The 25,220-nt window shown below is 41.7% G+C and overlaps 1 protein-coding gene across 2 annotated transcripts in view; it reads left to right on the forward strand.

Moving 5' to 3' along the window:
* The first annotated feature begins 22,503 nt into the window (after nt 1-22,503).
* LOC140196737 (SWI/SNF-related matrix-associated actin-dependent regulator of chromatin subfamily A containing DEAD/H box 1-like) overlaps nt 22,504-25,220 on the forward strand; it is an 82,741-nt gene continuing 80,024 nt past the window's right edge. Inside the window, exon 1 of one of the 2 annotated variants that reach the window (XM_072256436.1) lies at nt 22,504-22,868. In XM_072256436.1, the coding sequence (XP_072112537.1) occupies nt 22,679-22,868 (190 nt within the window). In that variant the 5' untranslated portion in view covers nt 22,504-22,678. The remainder of the gene's footprint in view (nt 22,869-25,220) is intronic. The other variant, XM_072256438.1, reaches the window with a different exon arrangement.

Below are 25,220 nucleotides of genomic sequence, written 5' to 3' on the forward strand. Positions count from 1 at the left end.
CAGGTGAGCTAGGTCTTTTCTCTTTGGAATAAAGGGGGATGCGAAGTAACTAGAAAGAGGTGTACAAGATGGTAAGAGGCATAGATTCAGTGGATACTCAGGGACTTTTTCCCAAGATGGAAATGGCTAATGAAAGGGGGCATAATTTTAACACGATTGGAGGAAAGAATGGGGGGATGTCAAAAGTAAACATTTTGCACAGAGAGTGGTGTATACATGGAATGGCCTGCCAAGGGCGATGGTTGAGACAGATAACTTGAGAGCATTTAAGGAACTCAGGTAGGCACATGGATCATTGAAGAATGGAGGGCGATGTAAGAGGAAAGGGGTAAATTGATCTTAGAGTTGGTTAAAATGTCAATACAACACCATGGGTCAAAGGGCTTGTACTGTGCTGTAATGTTCTATATTCTAAAGTTGATAAGACATAGGATTTTCTCTGATTTTGTTGAATCTAAGAGAAGACTTAATAGGCCATTTGATATATTCCTCCTAAACTTATTTCTTATAGTCATAGTCATAGTCATACTTTATTGATCCCGAGGGAAATTGGTTTTTGTTACATTTGCACCATAAATAATTAAATAGTAATATGTAAATTATGCCAGGAAATAAGTCTAGGACTAGCCTGTTGGCTTAGGGTGTCTGACCCTCCAAGGGAGGAGTTGTAAAGTTTGATGGCCACAGGCAGGAATGACTTCCTATGACGCTCTGTGTTGCATCTCGGTGGAATGAGTCTCTGGCTGAATGTACTCCTGTGCACAATCAGTCCATTATGTAGTGGATGGGAGACATTGTCCAAGATAGCATGCAACTTGGACAGCATCCTCTTTTCAGACACCACTGTCAGAGAGTCCAGTTCCATCCCCACAACATCACTGGCCTTACGAATCAGTTTGTTGATTCTGTTGGTGTCTGCTACCCTCAGCCTGTTGCCCCAAAGCGAATGCTTTGTTGCCCAATGAAAGCCAACAAAGCATTTTCCTTCCTAGTTGCTGCAAAAGATGCATGATTTTTATGCTGAATTAATGAGTATTTCAATGTCTCTGATACTAGTAACAAAAAAGGATATTGGTTATCATAATTACTTTTAAATATTATCAAATAGGTAAACATTTGCAACATATTGTCCCATTAACCAGCTCCATTATACAAATCCTCCCCAGGTTATGAACAGGTTCTGTTCTTGAGAGCTGTTTGTTGTGAGTCAATTACAAACACCAGGCAAAATAATTAAATTAATTCATAAGACAATCAAGGGCAATGTGATGTTAATCCAGAGTGTTATCTCAGCCATTCCGATTTCTCTGCAATGTGCAATGATAGAGTTGAAGATAAGTTCCCACATGGCTTAAGATGCCTGCAGCCTCACAGCAGCCAGCAAATCCATCCCCTGGACTCCCAGACACTGAGTCATATGTAGGACTGATGTAAGTCAGATATTTGTTACCTGGTGAGGACCTGTACCTGGATAAATAAACCCAAACAGATCAAGGATTAGTGCCAACAAGTGAAACACCAAAATAACCATTTAATGGGGTAAAAAACATTTAATCCCATGCTTCTGTCACCACCTCATGCCTCCTGGCCACATGGACCTCTGAAACCAGGACTTGGTGACATGGGGGACTTGTCAAACTGGAGTACTCCAGCTTGGGCTTCGGATCCAAGCTCTTCACTTACTTTCCTTAAACTCTCTTCATCCCTGTACCTAAATACTAACCTGTCCCCTAGCTCCACTCATTGCCCCCAAAACCATTCCTACAAACCTAAAAGACAACGAAGTCTGAGCTACGACCTTGATGGACATTGAAGCTTAGTGCCACCTTCACCATGCACTCCCAGTGTAGTCTAGATTTTAACTTGTTCTAACGTTTCCAATATCAGACAACATGCTTTGTAGCACAAGCCTGGCATATTGCACCCCCCCACCCCAAAGTCCTCCATGAACTTTGATTTGGACCATTTTATGCTATGGGGTACATACACAATTTTCAAATGCTGGCTTTACCATGTCTTTTAACAGGGATAAATAGCTCAATACCCCGACCTACATGAGAATGATAATGGATGGCTGGTGCCTTCAGAATTCAGATAACACAGATAATAAAAAATAATATGAAATGTGGCAACATTCAATGACCTGAATATCAGCAATACTGCAAAATGACTTCTGCATATTAATCACCCCTTGTCAAATTAATTTCTGTGTAGAGAATATATCAAATGAAGAGAATATATCAAATGAAAGGAGTGATAGTGCATTAAGTTCTACTAGTAGCATCAGTTCTGAACTGCAGACACTATGGCATATATCTAAAGCAACAAACAATCTGCAATAAGAACTCAGCAAGTTGAGCAGCATCTGTGGGAGAAGGAATTGTCAAAGTTTTGGGTCAAAACCCTGCATTGTTTTCCCCCTACAGATGCTGCTTGACACACTGAGTTCTTCCAGCAAATTGTTTGTTACTCCAGATTCCAGCATCTGCAGTCTCTTGTGTTTCCATGGTTTTTATCTAAATTTACTTGAAAACAAAATAATTGTTGGATGGTGGCCATAGACACTAACTATAAAATGTCTGTCAAATATCCGTAGTTGTCTCAGGATGTGTTGTGGGATTGAAGAGGTTAAGTTCATGAATAAAATCAGGGTATGTGTCTGAATGTATTTGTGACTTTAGACATCAATCCCTCAACAGCTGGTAGACTGGTACAACATTTGAGCTCATCTTTGATTCTGAATTAATTCCTGCCCAGTTCACCCCATAGTTCCATCCTTTCCCAACAGCCTGCAAGGTGTCTTTACTTCCTACAGCTTCACCCTCACCCCTTGGCAATATTCAAGTCCCCATTAGCAAACCAGCTATGCGTTAACTTCAGCTGGTGACATCTTCATTATTATTATTTTAAAACTCAGCCAACGGCAAACTGAATTCATGCAGGAAATCCTTCACATTTGTCAGCCTTGGTGGAGCCTGGTCCAAGAAAGCAGTGTGCGGCTAATGTATTTTCTATGCAAATTCTTTGCTGCCCAATTAAACTTGCCGCTGTTAACTCCTGGAGGAATCCCACTCTGTTTAGCAAGTCTGCAGCACACTGTTTAATATGGCGCCACCCATGGGTCCATTTGGAAAGGGTCTATGGTACTGGCAGTCTGCTGCTGTTGTTATACTTCTAATAGTAATTTACTGATAATTTGACTCTGTGGGAGTTGGTGCTGCAAGTTTAAATGCCAGAACCGGTGCCTTAGCAATCAGCTCATCATGCTGCCATGTTACCATAGGAGACCTCTGCTGTGGGGTGACAGTCACATCAGGTTACATGTAAAGCATGTGCCCTTGGACTCCTCACACGTGACCTATGCACTGTAAGCGACCATTCATCTTTGTCTTCTCCAGACAGAAATCAGGTAGCACAGTCCTCTGCTGTCTCCCTTCATAAAGCTCTAAAGCTGCATGTTCATCAAGCAGGGTTATACCATGGGAGTAAGTCAGGAAGCATTTCTCCTTTTAAACAATCAGAAGTATTGTGAAGCACTGCCATGTAATTAATCAGTTTCAATGGAACGTTGAAACCTTGGTAACATCAATATAGTTGAAAAGAGTTGATGTTGGCAGCTGTTTGTTTTTAATAAGCAATGAAACACAATTCTGTTCTGAAGCAGGAGTTTCTAAATTGTTCATTCCACAAGGTCAATTTCTTAATAATCACAACAAAGTCAAAATATACAGATCATGGAAGTATGAAATAAAAATTAGAATGGGTGGAACAATTGGCAGGTTAGGCAACATTTGTGGAAAGAGGAACAGAATTAATTTGTAAGCTTTCTCTTTCAGGACCCTGAACTGATATAGGTCATTGATTTATTAACTATTTTGCTTTCTCCACAGATGCAGCCTGACCTCACTTTTCTTCATTTTTTAAGAAATTAAATGAGCATTTCTACCAAGAAACATCTTTAACACTGGATCCTGTGCTTTTTGGCCTATCATGCACATCCCTCCAGTGGAATGCCCACAAATCACATTCTGGCTTTTAAACATCATTAAAATGTGTTAGAAGCATCTTGCATTATTCATGCATAATCAGTTCTCCCTGTTTACAATGTAAACTTTCAAACCTATTTTTTGTTAATCTGCCTATATACTAATTAGATTTCAGTTGTGGCTAAGCAGCAGCACTGTTATCTCCGAGTCAAAGGATATGCTCACACTTCACTACGGATATAAACACCAAAAAGAGATACAGTACTAATGTTTCTGTGCATTTTTGAAAAGCTTGTTTGCATATCGTGATATGTTTTGTGCACAATGAAGTACTTCTTTAAGTGCAGTCATAGTAATAATGCAGGAGCCAATTTGTACACAGCAGGTTCCCACAAACAGCAATGACACAATGGTCAAATTATCATTTCTGTGGTGTGGATTGGGGCACACATATTGACCCATTTTATTCTTATCCTTAGCCATGCCTTCGTCTTAAGGATAACTTGCTTTCACTCCAGTCCTGAGGTGATTGATGGGTGGGTAGTTTGTGAGCTGTGCATTCCTTATGCCATTTAGACAGATCCCCTGTGACCTCCCAGCATATGAATCAGGGTTCTCCATACCTATTAATATTCCTCCAGTTTGAGCGGTTATGAACAGCTATTCCAAAAAACAGTGGGATATTGAGGTATTTCTGGAAGTCTTTCACCATATTCTTGAATCTTCCCCTCCATTTGCCTGGTAATCTCTCCCTACAACAGAGTTTGGAATAGAGTGTCTGTTTCAGGACTCTAGTGTCAGATATGTGCTCAACAGGATCTGCCCAACTAAATGTAACTAGGGCCTCAGTGCTGAGATATTGACCTGGGTGTGGATGCTTATCTTCCTTTATTTATCCTTCCACTTAACTTGGGTGATTTTATTGGCCAGAGGGGCAACAACTCCCTGTTAATATAGATTGTAAACTTTGGCGTACACCTGAGAGAACAAATAGAAATTATATTTTTCTATTGAACTGTCTCTAACAGTGTAACATAACGTCTCCCTGCTGCACTGTTTTGCTATTCATGTTCAGAATCAGATTTAATATCACCAGCATATGTCATGAAATTTGTTAATTTTGTGGTAGCAGTAAAATACAATGCATGATAATATGGAAAAAAACTGTGTATATAAATTACAGTATATATACATATAAAATAGTTAAATAAGTAATGCAAAAACAGAAATAAAAAATAAAGTAATGAGGTAGTGTTTGTGGGTTCAATGTCCATTTAGAAATCGGATGGTAGAGGGGAAGAAGCTGTTCCTGAATCACTGAGTGTGTGCCTTCAGGCTTCTGTACCTCCTTCCTGATGGTAACAATAAGAGAGCATGTTCTGAGTGGTGGGAACCGCCTTTTTGAGGCTTTGCTTCTTGAAGATATCTTGAAAGCTATGGACGCTAGTGCCAATGACGGAGCTGATTAATTTTACAAGTCTGCAGTTTATTTTGATCCTGTGCAGTAGATTCTCCATACCAGACGGTGATGCAGCCAGTCAGAATGCTCTCCATGGTACATCTGAAGAAATTTGCAAATATTTTAGCTGACATACCAAATCTCCTCAATCTCTTAATCAAATATAGCCACTGTCTTGCCTTCTTTATAGCTGCATTGACAGGTAGGGTCCAGATTAGGTCCTCAGAGATATTGACATCCAGGAACATGAAGTTGCTCATTCTCTCCACTTCTGATCCCTCCATGAGTATTGGTGTGTGTTCCCTCCTCTTACCCTTTCTGAAGTCCACCACCAGCTTTTTGGTTTTGCTGACATTGAGTTCACCACTCAACTAGCTAGTATATCTCGCCTCTGTATGCTTCTTGTCATCATCTGAGATTCTACCAACAATGGTTGTATCATCGGCAAATTTATAGATGGCATTTGAGCTGTGTCTAGCCACACATTCATGGGTGTAGAGAGAGTACAGCAGTGGGCTAAGCACACATCGCTGAGATTTGCCAGTGTTGATTGTCAGCAAGGTGGATAACCCGTACAAATTGTGGTCTTCCAGTTAGGAAGTTGAGGATCCAGGTGCAGAGGCCTGTAGCTTTTTGATCAGGACTGTAAGAATGATAGTGTTAAATGCTGAGCTGTAGTCAATAAATAGTCAATAGTCCTGACATAGTATTTGTATTGTCCAGGTGATCCAAAGCCATGTGGAGAGCCAATGAGATCATGTCCACTATAGACCTATTGTGGTGATAGGCAAATTACAATGGGTCCAGGTTCTTGCTGAGTCAGTAGTTGATTCTAGCCATGACCAACCTCTCAAAGCAGTTTATCACCGTAGAAGTGAGTGCTACTGGACAATAATTGTTAAGGCAGCTCAGACTGCTCTTCTTGGGCACTTTTGAAGCAGGTAGCATTGAGGGTTTGAAAATATCTTTGAACAGCTCTGCCAGTTGGTTGGCACAGGTTTTCAGAGCATTACCTGGTACTCCAAGGAATGGATTTGAAACCACCACCATTTTATACATAGGTGCAATCAACTGAGGCTCAGGTGCCACATCTACTGATGGAGTGCAGCACATTTGAAGGTGTTATCATTACAGCACAAGTTTTGTATTGATTTAAAAACCAAAAATTGTACTTTCAGCAAATATGAAATAAAAGTAGGAATTGCTGAAAACACTTAGCAAGTCAGGTAGCATCTGCATTGAGAAAAACAGGTACAATTATGCTATTTGGAAGACAGTTTTACAGTTGCATGGATAAGAAATGTGTAGAAGGATATTGGCCAAACACAGGCAATTGAGGCTAGCTCAGTTAGGCTACTTGGTCATGGAGTTGTGCCAAAGGACCTGTTTCCATGCTATATAATTCTGCAACTCTATGACAAATGTAGTGGTGATGCCCGTAGAGAGAGTGTAGTGAGGGCTTGTTAATTTCAGCTGATCTGGCTGAAGAAACTAAAAGAAGATGAAGAGGACAGAGGAATGAGCAAAGAAAAGTGGTCCATCACGGATGTCCATTTTGTTCTTGCTACCTTACACTTCATGGGGTTGTGGAGTCATTCAGCACAGAAGCAGGCCCTTAGGCACACTAGGTCTGCAGCAATATCAATCTGCACATTTACACCAACCCCATTTTATTATCCCCACATCCTTATCTACTTTCTCCAGATTCCACCCTTCACTAATGCACAATTGCCAATTAACCTACCAACCTGCACATTTTTGGAATGTAGAAGAAAAGGAAAAGGGAAATGAAGGACAATATAAGATCAGAAGAGAGGGCATATAACATAGCAAAAATTAGTGGGAACATAGAGGATTGGGAAGCTTTAAAAAACCCACAGAAAGCAACTAAAAAAAAGGCCACAGGGAGTGAGAAGATGAAATGTGAAGGTAAGCTAACCAATAATATAAAAGAGGATATCTGATGTTTATTCAGATATAAAAAGGGTAAAAGAGAGGCCAGAGTGAATATCTTTCTGCTGGAAAATGATGCCGCAGTGGTAGTACTTGGGGGGGGGGGGGGGGACAAAGAAATAGCAGATGAACAGAATAAGTATTGATGACCAGCTTGATGACTTACTGCTTATCAGGGAAAGTGAAGAGCTGATAGACAGGAGCTACAGGGAGGTAGTCATCCCTAGGCTACAGGGGTCAGAAAACTGGGTCACTGTCAAGAGAGGGAAGGGAAATGCCCGGATAATGGAGAGCACACCTGTGGCTGTCCCCCTCAGCAACAAATATCTTGTTCTGGATGCTGTTGAGGGGGATGACCTGACAGGGGACGCCCACAGTGACCGGGTATCTGGCACTGAGCCTGGCGCTGTTGTGCAGGAGGGAAGGAGGGAGAAGAGGAATGTGGTAGTCATAGGGGATTCCATAGTCAGGGGAACGGACAGGAGATTCTGTGAGCCTGATAGAGATACCCACATGGTGTGTTGCCTCCCAGGTGCCAGGGTACGGAATGTCTCGGATCAGGTCCAGAATATTCTGAAGGGGGAGAGTGAGCAGCCAGTTGTCTTGGTACATGTTGGTACCAATGACATAGATAGGACAAGGGAGGAGGTCCTGAAGAGAGATTTCTGGGAGTTAGGAAGGAAGCTGGGAAGCAGGACCTCCAGGGTAGTAATCTTGGGATTGCTACTTGTGCCACGTGCTAGCGAGGGCAAGAATAGTAGGATCAGGCAGATGAATGCGTGGCTGAGAGACTGGTGCAGGGGGCAGGGCTTCAGATTCTTGGATAATTGGGATCTCTTCTGGGGGAAGTATGACCTGTTCAAAATGAACAGGTTACACCTGAACCCGAAGGGGACCAATATCCTGGCGGGAAAGTTTAATAGAGCTGTTAGGGAGGGTTTAATCTAATTTGGCAGGGGGTTGGGAACCAAAATGATAGAGTGGAAGAAGGGGAAAACAGAAATAAATCTAAGATAGTGAGCAGTAAAGATGTCAGGAAAGACAGGCAGGTGATGGGGCAAATTTGTAGCCATTGGGATGAGTTGCAGTGCAATAAAGTTGCAGTGGAAACAAAGCGAAAAGTACCAAATACTGGTCTTAAGGTGTTATACTTAAATGTACGCAGCATAAGGAATAAGGTGGATGATCTTGTCGTACAGCTACAGATTGGCAGGTATGATATTGTGGCCATCATTGAGACATGGCTAAAGGATGCATATCTCTGGGAGCTGAACGTCCAAGGATACACGGTGTATCGGAAGGATAGGAAGGTAGGCAGAGGGGGAGGCATGGCTTTATTGGTAAGAAATGATATTTAATCATTAGAAAGAGGTGATATAGTATCGGAAGGTGCAGAATCTTTATGGGTTGAGCTAAGAAATCGCGGGGGTAAAAGGACCCTGCTGGCAGTTATTTATAGGCTTCCAAACAGCTGTAGTGATGTGGACTACAAATTACAACTGAAAATAGAAAAAGCTTGTCAGAAGGGCAGTGTTATGATAATTGTGGGGGATTTTAACATGCGAGTGGATTGGGAAAATCAGGTCGGCTCTGGAACTCAGGAGAGAGAATTTGTAGAATGTCTGCGAGATGGCTTTTTAGAACAGCTTGTTGTTGAGCCCACTAGGGGATCGGCTGTACTGAATTGAGTATTGCGTAATGAACCGTAGGTGATTAGAGAGATTGAGGTGAAGGAACCCTTAGGAGACAGTGATCATTACATGATTGAATTCACTGTGAAATTTGAAAAAGAGAAGCCCAAATCTGATGTGTCGGTATTTCAGTGGAGTAAAGGAAATTACAGTGGCATAAGAGAGGAACTGGCCAAAGTTGACTGGAAAGGGACACTGGCGGGAAAGACGGCAGAGCAGCAGTGGCTGGAGTTTATGTGAGAAGTGAGGAAGGTGCAAGACAGGTATATTCTAAAAAAGAAGAAATTTTCGAATGGAAAAAGGATGCAACCATGGTTGACAAGAGAAGTCAAAGCCAAAGTTAAAGCAAAGGAGAGGGCATACAAGGAAGCAAAAATTAGTGGGAAGACATAGGATTGGGAAGTTTTTAAAAGCTTACAAAAGGAAACTAAGAAGGTCATTAAGAGGGAAAAGATTAACTATGAAAGGAAGCTAGCAAATAATATCAAAGAGGATACTAAAAGCTTTTTCAAGTATATAAAAAGAAAAAGACAGGTGAGAGTAGATATAGGACCGATAGAAAATGATGCTAGAGAAATTGTAATGGGAGATAAGGAGATGGCGGAGGAACTGAACGAGTATTTTGCATCAGTCTTCACTGAGGAAGACATCAGCAGTATACCGGACACTCAAGGGTAGCAGGGAAGAGAAGTGTGCGCAGTCACAATTATGACAGAGAAAGAACTCTGGAAGCTGAATAGTCTAAAGGTAGATAAATCTCCCGGACCAGATGGAATGCACCCTCGTGTTCCGAAGGAAGTAGCTGTGGAGATTGCGGAGGTATTAGCGATGATCTTTCAAAAGTCGATAGGTTCTGGCATGGTTCCGGAGGACTGGAAGATTGCAAATGTCACTCCGCTATTTAAGAAGGGGGCAAGGAAGCAAAAAGGAAATTATAGACCTGTTAGCTTGGCATCGGTGGTTGGGAAGTTATTGGAGTCGATTGTCAAGGATGAGGTTACAGAGTACCTAGAGGCATATGACAAGATAGGCAGAACTCAGCATGGATTCCTTAAAGGAAAATCCTGCCTGACAAACCTACTACAATTTTTTGAGGAAATTACAAGTAGGCTAGAGAAGGGAAACGTAGTGGATGTTGTATATTTGGATTTTCAGAAGGCCTTTGACAAGGTGCCACACATGAGGCTACTTAACAAGATAAGAGCCCATGGAATTACGGGAAAGTAACATACGTGGATAGAGCGTTGGCTGATTGGCAGGAAACATAGAAAATAGGTGCAGGAGTAGGCCATTCCGCCCTTCGAGCCTGCACCGCCATTCAGTATGATCATGGCTGATCATCCAACTCAGGACCCTGTACCAGCCTTCTCCCCATACCCCCTAATCCCTTTAGCCACAAGGGCCATATCTAACTCCTTCTTAAATATAGCCAATGAACTGGCCTCAACTGTTTCCTGTGAAACAGAGAGTGGGAATAAAGGGATCCTATTCTGGTTGGCTGCCGGTTACCACTGGTGTTCCACAGGGGTCCGTGTTGGGGCCGCTTCTTTTTACACTGTACATCAATGATTTGGATTATAGAATAGATGGCTTTGTGGCTAAGTTTGCTGATGATACGAAGATAGGTGGAAGGGCCGGTAGTGCTGAGGAAACAGAGAGTCTGCAGAGAGACTTGGATAGATTGGAAGAATGGGCAAAGAAGTGGCAAATGAAATACAATGTTGGAAAGTGTATGGTCATGCACTTTGGCAGAAGAAATAAACGGGCAGACTATTATTTAAGTGGGGAAAGAATTCAAAGTTCTGAGATGCAACAGGACTTGGGAGTCCTCGTACAGGATATCCTTAAGGTTAACCTCCAGGTTGAGTCGGTGTTGAAGAAGGCGAATGCAATGTTAGCATTCATTTCTAGAGGAATAAAGTATAGGAGCAGGGATGTGATGTTGAGGCTCTATAAGGTGCTGGTGAGACCTCACTTGGAGTACTGTGGGCAGTTTTGGTCTCCTTATTTAAGAAAGGATGTGCTGACGTTGGAGAGGGTACAGAGAAGATTCACTAGAATGATTCCGGGAATGAGAGGGTTGACATATGAGGAACGTTTGTCCGCTCTTGGACTGTATTCCTTGGAGTTTAGAAGAACGAGGGGAGACCTCATAGAAACATTTTGAATGTTGAAAGGCATGGACAGAGTGGATGTGGCAAAGTTGTTTCCTAAAATTGCGGAGCAGACTCGATGGTCCGACTTCTGCTCCTTTTTCTTATGGTCTTATGGTATATTTTATCAGTCTTCACTATGGAAGACACTATCAGTATTTCAGAAATTCAAGAGTGTCAGGGGTCAGGAGTGAGTGTAGTTGCTATTACTAAGGAGAAGGTACTTGGGAAGCTGGAAGGGTTACCTACTGAACAGTATAGACTACACCCCAGGGTTCTGAAAGAGGTAGCTGAAGAGATTGTGGAGCCATTAGTAACAATCTATCAAGAATCATTAGATTCTAGAATGATCCCTGAGGACTGGAAGTTTTCCCTGACAAATCTGTTCGAATTCTTTGAGGAAATAACAGGCAGGACAGGCAAAGGAGAGTTAGTGGATGGTGTTTACTTGGATTTTCAGAAGGCCTTTGACAGGGTGCTGCACCCGAGGCTTCTTAACAAGGTAAGAGCCCATGGTATTACAGGAATGATACTGGTGTGGATAGAAGATTGGCTGACTGGCAGGAGGCAAACCATGGGAATAAGGGTATTCTATTCTGGTTGGCTGTTGGTGACTAATAGTTTGCCATAGGCATCGGTAGTGGGACCACTTCATTTCACATTATATGTCAACAATTTAGATGATGGAATTGATGGCTTTGTAGCCAAGTTTGCAGATGTAGCAAAGATAAGTGGAGGAGCGGGTAGTGTTGAGGAACAGGGAGTCTCAAATAGACTTAGACAGATTGGAAGAATGGGCAAAGTGGTGTCGTACGGTCATGAATTTTGGTAAAAGCAATAAAGGCGTAGACTATTTTCTAAATGGGGAGAAAATTCAAATTTCAGAAATGCAATGAAACTTGGGAGTCTTGAATATTGAAAGGTCTAGATAGAGTAAATATGGGGAGGATTGAGAACTTGTGAAATACCTTGCCATGGATGGGTGTGGAGGCCAGGTCTGAATCATTATTACTGGCTAGTACAACATGAAATTTGTTGTTTCACAGCAGCTGTACAGTGCAGACATAATATCTATAAATTAGAAAAATAAATAGTGCAAAATAAAGGAATAATTAATTGATCAGAAATCCAATGACAGAAGGGATGAAGCTATTCCTAAAGCATTAAGTGTGGGTCTGCTGAGTGGCACTGTGGCCATGATAGTTATGATCGAAATCATGACAGACACCCTTTTTGTCCACTAGTTTTAGGGGGCCCAATTCAAGCAATCCTCCAAGGCTTAAAGCTAGGGGGTGAATGTGAAATGTATTCTGATCCTGTCTTCAGCACTTAGTTATCCAGCACTGTGCTCAATCATGAATCCAGTGGCAAGCAGACAGTCAGATGTTTCAGCATCTGACCTCTACATGTCAAATTGTGCACCTCACACTGGGAGACAAGGTGAGCACTGAATACTGGCCAGTTATCAGAGCAAGCTGCTGTCAGTTAGCATAGTATTAATCAAAATTTACTTCATTTGAAGGGTATATTTTTGCTGCACTATGAGAAAAGAGAAGGGAAGTGAGGCCGATAGACACAGTGGGTCTTAATATTAGCTCTGAGTGATGAATGACAGGTAAAATCAGGATATAACTGAAATCTTGCATCTGTAGTGCATGGACAACACTGCCTTAGTTTCAGAAGTTTTATCGTAACTGTACTCTGTCAGCCAGGAAAAGTTCTTGAGTCATTTTTATACAAGTAGTTCTGCTAAAACATGTATTTCCATAATGCAAACTAGTATTATGCCATTAGGGAATTAGGAAACATTACCTTCATTACCTGGGCTACATTGGTTATAACACAATCATGATCGAGAAAGCCTATTTAAATCTGTGCTTTGAAGGCATTTACAGCTTATTCTGTTATAACACAACTTTCTATAATGCGAAGTTCCTTAGGAACATAACTATCATATTGACTTTCTATTAGGAGTCCTTTTGATAATGGAAGTCTACTCTTAAAGCAGAGAAATTATGAGAACCGATCATGCCAGCTTTTAACTAGTTAATTCTCTCCAGTGGGCACATTGGCTGACTATTTAGGTGAAGTTGACTGATCAACTCACGTTGCTGGGAGGCAGTATTATATTATTTGGTTTGTTTACGATTCATTTCAGGAAAGTGTGTGACATTTTGCAGAGAAAATCCTTGGAGCAAACCATAGGGCCCTCTGGTTTTGCTTCTTATTTGCTGATCTGCCTAATAAAGAGAAAAGTGGAAAAAAAAAGAAGCATTTGTCACATTGGTATCTAATAAGAATTTGCTTCGAGGGGAACGACGTTGTTCTTGCTAGTGGTCTGGTGAAATAGCATCCTTGTAAACATTTCCAAGGAATAACTAGATACATTGACATCATGGGAATTCACTAATAGGTATGTCAGACAGTTCTGAGTACACATAGGCATGCTAGAATTCATAAAACATAAAGTATGCACCCATTGTAACAGTAGCAATCATCAGTTACATTGTTATTGTGATCTCTACTTGTACACTGTTATCTGTCTATCAAAATAGCATCCTCGCAAACAACTGTAAAGGTAATCCCAAAAGCATGTAGTACTAAAGTTACTGTATAATTCTTATGAGGCTTGCATTTATCATGTCTGATTTTCTTTTAAAACTGTATAGGTCCTTTTACGGATGGATGTGGGTATTGACAAGGCTGAACTTCTTGACAGGCATGCACTTATCTTTGGAACAGATCAATGTATGCTCAACAAATTAATAAACAGAAACAATTATAGTGCCAATCTTGCAATTGTGTGAGCTGTGATCGCTGCATAGGTTAGAGGTGGAAGAATCTAAATCTTCTTTCATAATTGATATTGCTCTTGGTATTCCAACTGTGCAGGAACAATTGTTCCTCAAAGTATGGTTTGAAGAAGGAACTTGAAAGAACCTATGGTTGACTTTTCTGTCAAATTATTTCAACTGATCACCTTATTACTTTTAGGCTTTCAAACGAGATGTAGTCGGAGACTATGATAAATCAGGTGGAACTGACAATAATTCTGAGGCCCATTCCTGCTCACCAGCCCATCCCCCACCTCAAGCCCAATTTTATTGTTTTGTGCTGGCTGTACATTATCATGACATTTGCTCTGCACACCATCATTCGCCTCCACACAAAAAGTGCTCCCCTGTAGACCCTGAATATTTAAATAGGAGACATCAGCAGTCTGCCCCAGCAGGAATAATAATAAGAAGAAACCTGGGAAACTTGTGTGTAGATTAAATGTCACTGCCACTCATTTCTTCAGTTGAAGGTACTGAATCATCACAGGGTAGCCATAGTAACCATATCCTGTCCACATTCTGGGCCTTGCATTGCAACTCTAACCAAATGATGCCATTTAAAAATAAACAAGAAAAATAAATCCCTCTGCAAATTTTGCATTGAAACCTGGATAAAGTAAAAACCTGTTAGAATTCAACATTTAGACTTCATTCTTCTATTTAAATGATTCACACATAAAGGAAAGACTTCCTTACAATTCGGAAGCAAATCTCTTCGTTAGAGTAGTCACAGCTGTCAAGTGAGCATGACCCAATAACTCATGAATGACAAAGTCATGAGTGGGTTATTGTTTGCCCTAAAATGAATATATTAATACTGCATTGTTGTAATTATTCTATTTATAATTCAAGAAGCATTTCTTCCAGAATGAATTGACGATGTTTAGATCAACTTCTGAGCATCATCATATATTTTTATATAACCATTGGGTCTTTGTTTTCAGGAGCAAGGACAGTGAGTGCTAGTAGCCATGGAAGTAGGATGCAGGGGTTTCCAAAACGAGAATTATAATTGTAAGATGGTCACAAATAAAAAAACAAAATGAACCTTTGCAACTGACTGGTAAGAAAATCAAATTTGCCACTACAAGAAGTAGTTGAGGTAAATGTAATAAATTATTCAAAGGGGAAATGGAATAAGTTGACAAGGGAAACGGGAACAAGACAATGTTCTGATTGGGTTAGGAGTGGGTAGAAGCTCACTGTGGAGCTTAACATTTATGGAAGACACAGTTATCCACTGCCTTTGTGTCAGAACAGCTGTGGAGGTCATCCCATGCAATTTGGGCACAGATCAAAGGACATATCCAAGCCTAATGCAGTTGATTGACAGGTCTTTCTGAAATCTTTGAGAAGCTAACATCGCTGTTGATTGCATGGAGTACTTGTTGATTGACAGCTCAGGGTCAAAGTTCTCAAACAGCAGAATTATATTTGAAGCCAGCTTATATCCTGTAATCGTAACAGAACCATACATTTGCATGTTTTAAAACCAACTCAGTAGGTTAGATTCAGTTTTCATTAAGGCTGCTTAAAGTCCATTTTTAGGGAGAAGCTAAATTGAAACTTTTTATTATGTTGTGTAAAGACATATATTTATAGTATACATTTTATGAATCATTCATCTGTCTTACATAAATGAATATATTCCATGTTGTGAGCTTGGAGTACTGAGTGCAGCTCTGGTTGCCTTGCTATAAGAAGGGTGTCATTAGCTGAAAAGGTCATAGAAAAGATTCACAAAGATGTTACCGGGACTGATGAGGTTGGACTGTCAGGAGATTCTAGATAGGCTGTGGTGATTTTTCCTGGAGCTTCGAAAGCTGAGGGATGACCAAAATTGTGAGGGGAATATATAAGGTGAATGGTCACAATCTTTATCCCAGGGTAGTCAAGTCTAAAACTAGAAAGCATTGATTTAAGTTTGCTAACAATGCTAGTGTCATAGGTTGAATCAAAGGTGGTGACAAATCAGCATATAGGAGGGAGACTGAAAATCTGACCAAGTGGTGCCACAACAACAACCTCTTACTCAACATCATCAAAACCAAGGAGCTGATTACTAACTTCAGGAGGAAAAACCAGAGGTTCATGAACCAGTTCTCATAGGATGATCAGAGGTGGAAAGGATTAGCAATTTTAAATTCCTCAGTGTTATCATTTCACAGGACCTGTCCTGGGACCAGCACATAAGTGCAATTACAAAGTATGGCAGTGCCTTTACTTCTTTAGGAGTTTGGGAAGATTCGGTATGATATGTAAGACTTCGATAAACTTCTATAGATGTGTGGAGGGGAGAATATTGACTGGTTGCTTCACAACCAGGTATGGAAATACAAATGCCCTTGAATGGAAAATCCTACAAAATGTAGTGGATATGGCCTGCTATATCTCGGGTAAAGCTCCCACCACCATTGAGCGTATCTACATGGAACATTGTCGCAAGAAAGCAACATCCATGATCAGGGGCCCCCATCACCCTCTTCTCGTTGCTGCCATTAGGAAGAGGGTATAGGAGCCTCAGGACTCACACCACCAGATTCAGGAACAGTTATTATCCTTTAACCATCAGGATCCTGAACTAGAGGGGATAAATTCACTCAACTTCACATGCCCCAAAATTGAACTGTTCCCACAAACTTTGGATTCACTTTCAAGGACTCTTCATCTCATGTTCTCAATATTTATTACTTATTTATTTACTGTTTCTTTTATTCTTTTTTTTGCACACTAGTTGTCTGCTCTGTTGGTGAAGTCTTCAATGATTCTATTATGGTTACTGGATTTATTGAGGATGCCCATAAAAATGAATCTCAGATTTGTATATGGTGACATATATGTACTTTGATAATAAATTGACTTTGAACTTTGATTTAAAGGGGACTTGAGAGGCAGCATTTTCCACACAGAGGGTGGTCTGTGGAGCGAACTGTCTGCAGAAGTGATAGAGGAGGGTAGAATTACATCATTTAAAAGGCATCTAGACAAATACAATGACAGGAAAGATTTAGAAGGATATGGATCAATGTAGGCAAAAATGACTGGCTCAGCTAGGTGATTTAGGCAGTCTGGATAAGTTGGGCCTTAGGGTCTGAGACCACACTTTATGACTTCATGTCTCCAAAATTCATCAAGGATTCCCACCATTGAGGTGCTTGTCAGATAGGAGGTGCAGAAGCCTGAAGTTCCACACCAGGATATTAAGGAACAGCTACTTTCATACAACCATCAGGTTCTTGAACCAACCAGCATAATCCTAACCCTAACTCAGCGACAGAACTAGACAGACCCCCTCTTGAACTACCATGGACTCGGTTTTGTTCTTTTCTGCAAAGTTCTTGCTTTTGCACAGTCTTTTTTCCTTCAATGTACGGTACAATTTATATTGTGTCTGTACTTATGTGCCTGTGATGCAGCTTCAGTCATGTTTTCCATTGTACCTCACCATACTTGTGCAGATGACAACAAACTCAACTTAATGCAAACTATATGACCTTACAGATACAGCTCCCTTTCAAACAAACTCATACATGCTATATGTTGAGAAGCGAAAACAAATAGAAAATTGGAATTTTAGAGTAACACACACAAAATACTGGAGGAAATCAGGTCAGGCAACATCTATAGAAATTAATAAACAGTTGACGTTTTGGGCCAAAACCCTTCCTCGCGACTGGAAAGAAAGGGGGAGGACACCAGAATAGAAAGGTGTGGACGGGGAAGGAAACCAGCTAGATGATGTGTGAAGCCAGGTGGGTGGGAAGAAGGAATCTAATAGCAAAGGAGAATGGAAAATGGGAGAAAGGGAAGAAGGAGGGGCACTCAGGTGAGGATTAGAGGTAAGAGGCTAGAGAGCGGAGTTGAAGAGAGAAGGGAGAGGGAAAATATTTTACCAGAAGAAGAAAACAATGTTCATTCTATCAGGTTGGAGGCTATCTAGACAGAATATGAAGTGTTGCTATTCCACCCTGAGAGTGGCCAATGAGTCGGAATGGAAACGTGGATAGGAATTAAAATGGTTGGCCAGGGGAATTTCTGCTTTTGGTGGGTGGAGTAGAGGTGCTTGACAAAGAGGTCCCCCAATTTACGTCGGGTCTCACCACATCGGGAGCACTGGATACAATGGAAGATCCCAAAAGATTCGCAGTTGAACTGTTGCAACCCCAGCCCCCAACAGAATCGCAGCTAAACTATTGTGTTACTTTACCAAACATTAATGAAACAGTATACTTAGACTTTATCTGATTGGTAATGGTATTGGTTTATTATCACATGTACCAAAGTACAATGAAAAGCTTGACCTGCATACTGTTCATCCAGATCATTATACGATGCATTGAGGCAGAAAAAGGTATAACAAAAACAATACAGAAGGCTCTATAGAAAGTGTCATGCAGGTTAACATTAAATTGCAAGATCACAATAAGGTAGATTGTGAGGTTATTAGTCTAAGTTATCATACAAAAGGTTTGTTCAAAAGTTTGGAACAGTGCGATTGAACATGTTCTTGATCCATGATATGCGCTTTCAGGCTTTTGTAGCTTCTGCCCAATGAGAGAGGGAAGAGAGAATGTCCTGGGTGGTGTGGTCTCTGATTATGCAGCCTGCTTTACCGAAGCAGCTAGTATATAAAAAGCCCATAGTGGGGAGGCTGGTTTCTGTGATGTGCTGAGCTGAGCTGTGTCCACAACTCTGCAGTTTCTTGCAGTAATATGCAGAGCAGTTGCTATAACTAGCTGTGATGCACCTATTCTGTAATCTCTTGAGGAAGTAGAAGTGTTAGTGAAGTTTCTTAGCCACGACATCAGAACAGACTGTTGGTGTCTTGCTTCAAACTGTTGATGATCCTGATTGCTGTCATTGGTATCAACACCACCAGTGTAGATAGGAGCAAATGCGTTACCACCACGCTCTGAATTAAATTCACTCAACTTCACTTGCCCCAAAATTGAACTGTTCCCACAAACTTTGGATTCACTTTCAAGGACTGTTCATCTCATGTTCCCAATATTTATTATTATTTCCTTTTTGTTTCTTCTCTTTTTGTATTTGTACAGTTTGTTGTCTTTTGCACACCAGTTGACCGCCTGTTGGAAGTCTTTCAATGATTCTATTATGGTTATTGGACTTATTGAGGATGCCCACAAAAAAAATTACAGTAATCTCAGATTTGTATATGGTGACATAAATGTACTTTGATAATAAATTGACTTTGAACTTTGATTTAAAGGGGACTTGAGGGGCAGCATTTTCTACAGAGAGTGGTGAGTACTGTATGTGGAACAAGCTGCCTGCAGAAGTGGTAGAGGAGGGTAGAATTACATCATTTAAAAGGCATCTTGACAAGTACAATGATAGGAATAAATGGCCAGTTCTTTTTTCCACATTGACATTGAGGGAAAGGTTGTTGTCATTGCACATCATGAAGCAACTTATTATTTGGGATATGGCCCACGATCATCTACAAATTTGTTACAGCAAAATCTAGCCACGCAGTCATGAGTGAACAGGGAGTAAGGGGCTGAGGACACAACCTTTGGGAGCAGCAGTGTTTAGAATAATCATGGCAGAGGTGTTACTGCTTATATTTGAACCATTGTGTTCTGTATTTTTAGGAAGTCAAGAATCTTGTTGCAGAGGCAGGGTCCAGGGTCCAGAGATCAGTGATGAGTTTGCCTGAAATTATGACATTGAAGGCAGAGTTGCAGACAATAATGTCAGTTTGGCATAGGTGTCTTTACTGTCCAGATGCTCCAGAGGTGAGTGAAGGGCCAGGGAAATAGCATTTGCTTTAGACCTATTTTGGCAGGAGACAAATTTACAGTGGGTTGAGGTTGCCAGGCAGGCTGGAGCTGATGTGTCTCTCAATGCATTTCATGATGAGATATCAGAACCACTGGATGGTTACGTGTTTTTCTTGGGTACTGAGATGATAGCGGTCTTCTTAAAGCCAGAGGGAACCACAGACTGAAACAGGGAAAGGGTTAAAAATGTTGACCATTTCCCCTGCCAGCTGATCCAAGGAGGCCCTGGCACAAAACTAATTATCTTATTTTCAAAGGTTAAACATAAAGAAAAATTCTAAAACTACCATAAAAGGTAAAAGCACTTAGTAAATGTAAAACTGAGAGGACTATGAAGTACAGTATATCCAAGACCAGTTTGCTTATACTTATTAGAATTTAGAAGATTGAGGGGGGATCTGATTGAAACGTATAAAATTCTAAAGGGATTGGACAGGCTAGATGCAGGAAGATTGTTCCCTATGTTGGGGAAATCCAGAATGAGGGGTCACAGTTTAAGGATAAAGGGGAAACCTTTTAGGACCAAGATGAGGAAAAACTTCTTCACACAGAGAGTGGTGAATCTGTGGAATTCTCCGCCACAGGAAACAGTCGAGGCCAGTTCATTGGCTATACTTAAGAGGGAGTTAGATATGGCCCTTGTGGCTAAAGGGATCGGGGGTATGGAGAGAAGGCAGGTACAGGGTTCTGAGTTGGATGATCAGCCATGATCATACTGAATGGCAGTGCAGGCTCCAAGGGCCGAATGGCCTACTCCTACATCTATTTTCTATGTTTCTATGACCAGGTACACCACCTAAACCAAATGCTTTCTTCATGAAAGCTGCCTCATTTGCTGTAAGCCATTTGGATTTGTACAAGGCTCTTAATCATGTCAGAATTCTGTGACAAAGTGTTTGGAGTTTTATCAAAGTAGTCATGAAAAAAATCTTTATGTCACAGGCATTGACCAAAAAAAAGTGAAAGCCGAATCATAAAGTTCACCTCCAGAAACAGCCAAGGGAACGGAGTCTGCAAACACAAAGACCATAGCATACACAGTCAAAATCAAGTTAATTGTCATAGTAACATTATCTGTAAGCAGAGGTGCAATGACAAACGTATTTACAGCAGCATTATAGCACATACAATCATAAAAGTAACATTCACAACACAAGCACAAATTAAGTGTAAACAAAATGGCAATGAAGAAAATGAATACTTTTGATTTACTTCCTGTTCTAATATCGTAAGTGCAAGACCTAGTGTGTGGCAAACACTTAATCTTTTTCATCTTTTCCTGTATGATGCTGAAAACTATAGTTTGTTTCTATTTAAACTGCTCCCATGTGGTTGATGAACAAATGTCATAATATATATTTTAATACCAAGGACCAACTATATTATTATGTAGAATTCAGATGATGTGTAATGGCTAGACAGTCACTATAATGTGCTTGGATTTGCAGAAGAACTTAATAATATTGGACAATTGGAAATCCAGAGTATAGCTTAAGAAATAGCTCAGCTAGAATTGAAAAATGACTTCACAGTTTCAACTAGGGTTGTGAAAATAAGAAAAAAGCCATGATATTAGCATGAGCACTTGAATTTTCTTTGTGTCAGGATGAGCCCACGTGCATTTTCAATAAACCTTGATGTGCACTTTAGCAGAATGGTCAGGGTCAATTCAGGATTCACAACTGTTCACACAACAGATAATAATAGAATCATAGAGAACAGAAACAGGGCTTTCTGCACATCAAGTACATGCACCGTCAAGTACCTATCTCCCTGAATCCTCACATACTCAAAGAAAATTCAATTAACCTACCAACACAAGACCCCTTAGAATGTGAGAAGAAATCCATGCAGTTATCAAAACTTGCCCCCATTACTTCCATTTTTCACCTACCCTCAACTTCACAACACACAAATTCACCAACGTACCCAATGTCTCTCCTTCTACTCGCCACCCACCCCCTTCTTCTCCCCTTCAGCAACCCTTCCTTCTTCCTCACCCACAAAACCACTCCTCCTTTTCCTCAGAACCAGTGACCAGTCTCCTCCTCACATACCATCCCCAGACCCCCCTCCTCCACACCTGCAACCCCTCCCCCACGGCCCCCTACTCTCTCCCTCATCCTTACCTGTAGCTGCCCTGTTCAACCTCAACCCCCACCCTGCCTCATGCCCCCCTTCACTTCCCAATGGCATCCTGCCTTCACTGTGCTCTCCTCTCCCTCCGTTCCCCCAATCCATCTCCTCCTCCTCTGTCCACCCCTGCATCTCATGCCCTCCTCCACCTCCTTACTCAATCCTCCTCCTGTGCCCCACCCCCTCCTTCAAACACCCTCATCCCTTTCCCCTTCCACCCTCTACTCCCCCTTTACTCCACAACCAGTGTTCCTCTACTCCACCAGTCCTCCCTATCCAGAACCAGCAGCACAGTGTCAGAATAAGAGGCGATCCACCGAAGGCAGGGAAAGGGATTAATTCCTCCCAGAACACCGTGCATCTTCCGAACTAACGGAGCAATGGCGACCTAGCCGCAGAGCAGCGAGTGACAATCAGAGACCTCACCTCTGCTCCCGTCACTCTCTTCCTGACCTCATACGTCACGACTTCTCGCACCGCTCAGTCGGATTCATCTCACTCGCTAATTGGTTGCTCGGCCTCCTTGCTCGCCCAATCGGACGGGGGTTCACTGGTGGCCGGTCGGTCGGCATGCTTCGCGGGAAAGTCTGACCCGGAGTGGGGGCGAGAAGGGGGTCTGAGGACTGTGGTGTTTTGCCGTCTCTGTCGCCCCACGCTTGATGCCGGCTGGCCGGCGGGTACCCGTATTAACGGCGTCACGTTCTAGCGCTGGGTTCAATTCGACGGCCGGGCCCGGCTCCATATCCATGAGCGGCTTCAATCTCGATCGTTTCCGTTACCAGAAGAAAGGCGGCGGCGGCGGTGGTGGGTTGGGGAGTCCGTCCGGTACAGAGAATCCGGAGTCGGCAGGTGAGGACGGGGTGGGGGATCCATACGGAACACAGACAAGGCAGAAGCGTTGGTGGAAGAGGCGGACGCGCTTGCGTGTGGCATCTCCCAAACCTACTTCCACCCAACATCAGCTCCACCGCATGTCTCTGCTCTCCCCACGAGTGGAGTTCTCCCCAAACTGTCCTACACGGCTTCCCCTAATTATGTTTCCTTTCACCTCCCAGCCCCTCCACAACATTCCCCATGAAACGAACCCTTCTCCACACCTTCCCCCTCCCAACAATATTATCCCCCGTGCTGTCTTTCTCCCGGGGTAGGATCGGTTCCCTAAACCCCATCCCCTATACTATAATTCTTCCCTTCTCCCATGCCCTGTTTAATTTAATTTGATGTATTTGGTGTTTGGGTAGCTATTAAATTAAATTCTGATTGCCAAGTGAACATTGCAGATTGTAAAACAATTTTAAACTCTAGGCTCTGTGGTCAAAGGCACATTCCATCGTCATATCTTTTCTCAAACTAAAGAGCTCATTGAAATTTTTTTTTAGGTCATTGCAACTATATTCCAAGATTAATGTCACAAAAAGCTCTGATAACCGTGCAGGATGGAGATGATTGTGTTTGAGCATACTTAGAGGTGAAGTATTTGATGTTCCCAAGTCATTTCAGACAGGCATACAAGAGAATGAATCTTGCATCTGGTATGCTGTGATATTGTGTAGTACAAAACTCTGGAAAATGAAGACCACTTCTCAAAACTCAGCTACTTTTCAGCAAAATCAGACATAACTGATCAAAAGTACTACCTTCTTGAATATCCAGGCAAGTTTTTAATCAACTAATGCAAAGATGTCAGAGCTAGCCTTTTGGCCTACTCTGTCTGTGCTGGCCATCACATACTAATTCCTTTTTGTTGGCCTTACTGGAGTGAATAGCTAGATGTTATTTCAAGTGCTCATCCAAATACTTAGATGTTTTGAGAAACCTGCCTCCACAGCCCCTATTATTCTAGGTTTGAGCTTCCTCTGGGTGGAAAAGATTCTTGCATAACTTCCCTCTAAAATTGCTACCCAAAGTCAAGTCAAACATCAAAATAAAATGACATTTACAATAGAACTATACATTAAGCCTGACAAGCAACTAATGTGCAAAAGAAGAGAAATTATGCAAATAAAAAAAAGAAAATCCTGAGAACGAGTTGTTGAGCCCTTGAAAGTGAATCTAGGTTGTGGAATTAGTGACGTTACTACGCCAGTTTCAAGTTTGAACCATGTTCAAATGGTTGTCCAGTAATTGTTCCTGAACCTTGCAGTGTAGAACCCAAAGCTCCTGTACCTCCTGCCCGATTGTAGTAGTGGGAAGAGAATGTAGCCTGGATAATGGTGGGCTTTCATGTTTGCTGCGTTCTTGTGGTAGCACTCCATATCAATATGCTGAATGGTGGGGAGGACTTTGCTGGACTGGGCTAGACTGTTCCATAGCTGGATATTGATGTTTCCAAACCAGTTGTGATGCAACCAGTTAGGATACTCTCTGTTGTACATTGGTAGAAATTTGTCGAAGTGTTTGGTGTCATGTTGAATCTATGGAAACTTCTAATAAAGTAGAGGCACTGCTGTGCCTTCTTTGCAATGGCACTTGTGTGCTGGTCCCAGGACAGATACTCTTACATGTTTATGCCAAGGAATTTTAAGGTACTGACTCTCTCCACCTAATGAGGTCCCTCATGAGGACTAGCTCCTGGGCTGCCATCTTCTTCCTCCTGTTGTCAATAATCAGTTCTTTGGTTTTACTGAAGTTGAGTGAAACGTTGCTGTTGTGGCACCATTCACCAGATGTTCAATTGCCCTCCTACGGTTGCAAGAAAAAGTTTGTGAACCCTTTGCAATTACCTGGTTTTCTGCATTAATATTCATAAAATGTGGCCTGATCTTCATCTTAGTTACAATAACAGACATGCAACCTGCCTAAACTAATAACACACAAACAATTGTACTTCTCGTTAATGCTGAGTACACCATTTAAACAATCACAATCTAGGTTCAAAAAGTACGTTAACCTCTGGGGTAATGCCTTCTACAAAAGCTGTTTGGAGTCGGGCGTTCCAATCAATGAGATGAGATTGGAGGTATGGATTGTAGAAGTGCCCTGCCCTGTAAAAACGCACACACAGTCAGGTTACTGACAGTCTGCTCTTGTCAAGAAAGATCTGCTTATGTGCACCATGCTTCAATCAAAACAACTTTCAGAGGACCTTAGAAGAACTGTAGAGATGCATGTAGTTCAAAAGATGACAAAGCCATTCCTAAAGACCTGAGTGTTCATCAGTCCACAGCAAGAGAAATTGTCTACAAATGGAAGAAATTCAGT

This window comes from Mobula birostris, chromosome 4 (genome assembly GCF_030028105.1).
Source record: "Mobula birostris isolate sMobBir1 chromosome 4, sMobBir1.hap1, whole genome shotgun sequence".
Classification (NCBI taxonomy): Eukaryota; Metazoa; Chordata; class Chondrichthyes; order Myliobatiformes; family Myliobatidae; genus Mobula; species Mobula birostris.